Below are 6,103 nucleotides of genomic sequence, written 5' to 3'. Positions count from 1 at the left end.
AAAAACAAACAAACAAAAACCTCTATGTGAATTTAATTCTCTAAAAGTCTGGATATTTTAAACTGAATTGCTCTGAAAGAGTGTTTTTTCCAACGTTTTTTTTTTGTTGTTTTACTTTTTTCTACGTGTGCCTCTTCAGAGGCCGCAGGAAAAGCAAAAGCATTCTGCCCCTCGCAGGAGCCGGGACGTTCGCTTTAGCGGCTGCCTGGCTTGCTCCGGTCCCGAGGCAGGGACTTGGACCGTGGCACCTTCTCCCCGTCGCCCTTTCACGACAGATGCAGCCCCGCGCTCCTCTTCTCCCGTGGCTCTGCACACAGCCCGACACGCCCCGGCCCCGCCGCCATTTTAGGGCGTCCTCCCCTCTCCTTCCCGCCCCGCTGCATCACGTGGCCCCAACGGCTGCAGCGCCGCCGTTACGGTCTCTGAAAGGGGCGACGGTGGCTCATGGCTGCGCCCAGCACCTGACACACAGTTTTCTCTTCCTTCCCATCCCCCTCTCTGCGCGACATTTCAAAAGAAGCTAGTCATTGCTTCGTGCACAAATCACTTGGAAGTTTATTTACTTCTAGGCCATTTTTCTTCCTCCTCCCCCCCCCCTTTTTTTTTGGGGGGGAAACTAACTTATTAGCCATTTTTTTAACAACATCTTTAACCAATAAGTAATCTGAAAATTCTCCAACACTAACATACAAACATAAATATGCCACTTTGTTTTTTTTGTTTTGTGTCACAGGTTGTTGTCGCAAACAAAATGTGAATTGGGGCCATGATTAAAGAAATTGAAAAGTCACCTTTGAGGASTATTTTAGGAATCTGTTTTCACCTTGCAGCCCCTTGATACCTTTAAAAATTCAGCCTTTTCACCTAAGATAGAGGAATAAGTGCTCAGTGCTCTAGTTGTACCTCCACCCCAGTTCCAGAGGCGACAGCACACAAGTTTACTCAACACCACACAGTACCCTTAAAATGCCACATTCCTGCACATCGCCAAGGCATGCCTTTTTTTTTTTTTTTTTTTTTTTTTTTTTTTTTTTTTTTTTTTTTTTTTTTTTTCCCCCCCTCTCCTCTCTCTCTGCAAGTGCATATAGAGAGGTCATATGAGCCGCCTCTTTCTATTTGGGCTTCTTTCTGCTCTAACTTTTGCCCTACGCAGTTCATTTTAGATGCTCTAACACAGTTATTCTCTAATAGAGCTGCTGCTTCTAAAACAGCAGCGATGTCCCCCCACCAAAATAAAGTCTACAAGTCAAGTACTAGAAAAAAATAGTCAAGTTTCAGCTTTTCAGGATGTCTCATTTACACACAGAAAAATCAGTAACATTCTTTTTTTATGGAAAGCAAATATGAAACTGAACAGGAACAACAGTGTCAATTTGTAGAAGCACAGATAAATTGAGCTCATCAGGTCGATGTATAAATCCCCTGAGTTGACAGTTAAGGACTCTCAGTCTAAGAGACAAAGATNAAAAAAAAAAAAAAAGGCATTGATTATACCATCAGGTTACACTAGTTGTCACAATATTTACTGAGACAAACCTCCCATGCAATAACAAAACAAAATCATTTACAATCGAAAAAGAAGTAACTAGCTCCTTTTAAGTATTCCAAGAATGTAGCCTCACCAGTCCTTTAAATTAAGGATTCTGGATTTAAATACTAAGTTACCACTCATACTATGGTTGACTGGGTGGTTGTGAAACACTGTCCTCCATTTCAACAGTTCTTCATRTACCTTTTTACCAGTCACTTGCATCAGCCAGACATGTGCATAGTCTCAGTGCTGATTACGCTATGGAGTCGGGTTGACCCAGCTCCTCATGGAAACCTTTCTTTTAGACGTTTCCAATTCACTTTTAGGTATATGGAGGCATCTTTTCCTAAGCTCAACATTCCAGATGTCACAAGAAGTAGTARTCGGATCTCAGAGGTAAAAGCATCTCTCACCGAGTGTTGCTAGAAAAGAGGCACAGCAGCAGACTACCGGTTTCCTTGTCTGGAGGAGAAGCTGCAGCGGTGCCGGGAGGTCCATGTCGCACCTTCTGCTCAGTATTTATTGATGCCAAAGATCCTGACCCCATGTAGTTGTGGCAGCTTGGGGATGAGCACCGTCAGCAGAGAGGTTGTGTTGAGGATAAAGTGTGTTGGATCATACTTTGTGTAGAAGCTTGCCAGGAAGTACCTGTAAGAAAAAGCAGCTGATAACAATGTCGTTTTAAAAAAATAAACAGACAGAGCATAGTTTAACAAGGGGCCTAGTTAATCAGTAATAGTTCACTCATATATTCCTGTACTAGAAATCTTGCTTCAGATTCCAGGTCTTTCAGCAGAGCAACAGGCCAAATATTTTCTTCCCACACTTTTCTCAGTGCTAAAAAGTACTTCTCAGCTGGTATTTTCCTGCAACATTTCTCCCCTGAAACTTGGGAGCCTCTAAGTTAAAGCCTAATTTCGGATACCAATTTTAAATAAAATAAGACCCATTAGTGATATGTACGTATTGCAACGATCCCAACCAGCTCAGTGACAAAACATCTGGCATTTTTCAATGCTCAAGTCATTTATGTTGAGCATATTTGCAATCAGCATCTTCTTGAAATGCTTCCAGTCTAACACATACTTCCAGGACAATTTTCTTAAAAGCTGTTCAACTGGGAAAATATGGCAACATGTCAAAAAATCTCACATCCAAATTTCTTACATTTTCAATCAATGACTCTACCTCATTCTTTGCAAAAATTAGTTGCACAAGTAAGTCTATCAGATTGCCTTTTTTTTTTCCAGAAAAAGGAAAGCATCTCTTCAGCTTCTTGTGCACTACTGGTGCATGTAGAGAGCTGTATACCTAGGTTACGATTATAAAAAACCCACTGAAAAGTTTTTTTGTTGTTGTTTGTTTGTTTTGCAGAGAGGTATTTTGTTTCAGTTTCTATCTGGTGTCAAGACAGCTTTCTAAACTAGATGCACAATCTTACCTTTCTCCCCATTCCGAGCCATGCAAATGGACAGCTTAAAGGAAAAATATTAGGGCTTTTTATAATTATCTATTACATACTTATCTGATTTCCTGTAGTTAYACAACTGTATTTTTGCCAAAAGACATGAGATGTAGCATTTCTACCAGTGTTCTCTTTGCATAACTTGTGCAAACAGAAAACAGTCTACACAAAGCAAAACTGATCGGTAGTATCATGAAGTATCCCATACACCAAGCACTGCCACACCCTCATAGCTTGCAAACTGCAAAAGGGTCAAATAAAYGCCATAAATTAGTATATAAATAACTAAGATTTTTTAGAGTAGTTTAGATTTTCAGTATTTGCAACTTCTCAATCTCTGAAAAAGAGTTAATAGCAAGCTTTCCTTCAAAGGTTTCTAATCTTGAAAGCCTGTTGCATTAGAAATTGTTAACCAACTTTAATTTCAGTATTTGCATTAGTGTTGAAAGCCACATGAAGAAAGATTGTCGACCGTATGGCCTATAAATATATATTCCGCAAGTCTATGACGCAGAACAAACAAAAAAAAAAAAGGAAAAAAAAAAAAAAAGAGGGGAAAAAAAAAAAGAGTCCCTTTTAAAAGTATAGTGTAACACACTTAATTGTAGCTGTAACTGAAACCATGGCTTAAGGACTCAGTCCACACATTCTATCGATTGGAACTCACAGTATTATAGGAGAGATTGTGAAGAATTTTCTTGATGATGTAAATTGTACTCCATAATCCAGTTGCTCCCAGTGCGTTAGCAGCCTTGCTTTCCCCTGATCAGGTGTTTCAAAAGGAGTTCCTTTAACTGCATGAAGAAACACATACATTCCCTGGGGAAAATAAAGAGCACATCTTATTTATGTCTTATGTAACTGTTACATTGTTCAAGGTATTGGGTAAAAAAAAAAAAAAAAAAAAAAAAGAGAAAAGGTTACACAGACAGTGGCAGTGCGAGAGTTAGAGACAGAGTCCAAGTCTATGCCGCATCCAATCCAGTGCCTTGTCCTCTATATCAGGTGGCAAAGACTGAATGCTGAATAAACTCAAGCAAATTTTAGTAAGCATCCTAATAAGTTTAGGGCAGTCAGGTAAATTTTATTTATTTTTTCTTCCTAACATTGTGGTTGAGTGCTGTAGACTTTGTGCACAGCAAAAAATCTATCTACTATCTGTTGAATAATATCTCCTTTACCACAGTGAATTGTTCTTTGTTTTTGAAGCATGGACCCAAATCATGTCTCTGAAATATAAATTTGAGCCCTCGGGTTTTAAATAGCGCTTTTCCAGTTTTCATAAGCGTTTTTTTTCTATAACCATGAGATACACAGGAATTACCACTCTTTCCATATGGATTTTTTTTTCCTAATATCTAATCTGAACCTCCCCAGCACAACTTGATGCCATCACCTCTTGTCCTACCTGTAGTTATTCTGGAGAAGAGATCAATCCTCACCTCTCCACAACCTCCTTTCAGACCATTGGAGGGAGCAATGAGACCTCCCGAGAGCCTCCTCCTCTCCACACTAAATAACCCGGGTTCCCCCAGCAGCTCCTCATTAGGTCTGTGCTCCAGCCCCTTCCCCAGCTTCACTACCCCTCTTTGGACCTGCTCCAGCAGCTCCCTGTCCTCCTTGCAGTAAGAGGCCCAAAGCTGAACACAGGATTCGAGGGGTGGCCTCACCAGAGCCAAGGACAGGGGGACGATCAGTTCCCTGCTCCTGATGGCCACACTGTTCCTGACACCAGCCAGGAGGCCGCTGGCCTTCTTGGCCACCTGGSCACATGGCTGGCTCATGTTTGTATAGTAGTAATTGGGAAATACAGTAGCCACTTTGGTGTTTTGGAGGGTAAACTTTTTTTGGAAGAGAAATTATTGTGGCAGAGGAAAAAAATGAGGGGGTATAATTTTTTTCAGAGGGGAAAAGAGTGGGAAAAATTCAGAAGGAAAATTCTGGGGGTAATTTTTTTGGAAGGATTTATTTTGAGAGTTTTTTTGGGAAATGTTTTGGGACTAGTTTTTTGGGAGGTGTTGGCAGATTTTTTTTTCATTTTGAGGAAAATAATTTGGTTTTATTTTTGGGGGGGGGGGAATTAGCTTTAAGAAAAAGCTCCTGATGACTGACTATCCAAAAGAAATTTAAATAACGTAGACTATATAAATAATATTTCAAATTTTTTTCCTASATGATTTTTTCCTTGGCTAGCTTGCATCCCCAACATCCTAAATAGACTCCCTTTAAGTGAAATAGCAAAATAATTTTGAAGGGATATTCGATGGCACAAGGCACCCGGGCGCGCTGCCGGCTCCGGCTCAGCCGGCTGTCRGCAGCAGCCCTGCAGCCGCCCTGCCCCAAGCCTGCGGTGCTGCGGGTGGTTGTTGTGACCGCGCAGGCCACAACCACCACGCGGTTGTTGTGACCCAGGTGCAGGACGCGGCTCTTGGCCGTGTTGAACCTCAGCCCACTGACCCAGCCTGTCCATTTCGCACTAGTGCTTGCAGTAATGGCAACCACAAGTGCTTCCAAGGCCACCTAAGTGTTGTCCAATAATGAAACTCTAGCTTTTTTTTTTGTTCGTTTTGTCAAACCTTTCAAGATTATGTTTCAAATTAAGCCCTATTTAAACAATGACATACCTAAAGTACAGTTCCTGCTCATCTTCCATCGTTGCASGGGAAAGCTACTCACCAGCGCCTGTCACCATTCCTGTTGGTGATGTGCAGTGAATTCCCGAGGGTCTGTGGAAGCTCTCCGGGCTTACAGAGAACCCCACAGAGCCTTTCAGGGTGCCCGCCATGCTCACGAGCAGCGGCAGCGGGCGCCGGGCACTCACCAGGTTGTGGATGACGTTGGTGAGGGTCCAGGCGACGGGCACGCTGACGAAGGGCACGCTGAGCAGCATGATGTGCAGCAGGCCCACGCCGAGCGCGTAGCTCAGCCACATGCCGCGGCTGCTCATCACGCGCGTGTTGGGGTTCCCCTCGCTGTGCGCAACGCCCACGTTCATGGCTGCCCTTCGGCGCGGGGCACGAGGCTCCGGAGCCGGCGCTGCAGCCGCCGCGAGAGGCCCCGGCACCTGCAGCGCCAGCGGCCGCGGGGAGGAGCGGCCGGCGCAGGGG

At 43.2% G+C, this 6,103-nt stretch overlaps 1 protein-coding gene across 1 annotated transcript; it reads right to left on the bottom strand.

Annotated features, from left to right (window-relative positions):
- Nucleotides 1–1,546: 1,546 nt before the first annotated feature.
- Nucleotides 1,547–6,029, bottom strand: ORMDL1 (ORMDL sphingolipid biosynthesis regulator 1). Its single transcript, XM_026049348.1, has 3 exons — nt 5,818–6,029; nt 3,664–3,815; nt 1,547–2,179 (listed from the first exon to the last, which is right to left on the bottom strand). The coding sequence occupies exons 1-3, from the start codon at nt 5,989–5,991 to the stop codon at nt 2,044–2,046; spliced, it is 462 nt and encodes a 153-aa protein (XP_025905133.1). The 5' UTR covers nt 5,992–6,029; the 3' UTR covers nt 1,547–2,043.
- Between the last annotated feature and the right edge of the window lie 74 nt (nt 6,030–6,103).

The sequence above is a fragment of the Nothoprocta perdicaria genome, unplaced genomic scaffold (genome assembly GCF_003342845.1).
Source record: "Nothoprocta perdicaria isolate Ctin4 unplaced genomic scaffold, notPer1 scaffold_11, whole genome shotgun sequence".
Classification (NCBI taxonomy): domain Eukaryota; kingdom Metazoa; phylum Chordata; class Aves; order Tinamiformes; family Tinamidae; genus Nothoprocta; species Nothoprocta perdicaria.
This window is presented reverse-complemented; position numbering and strand designations above follow the sequence as displayed.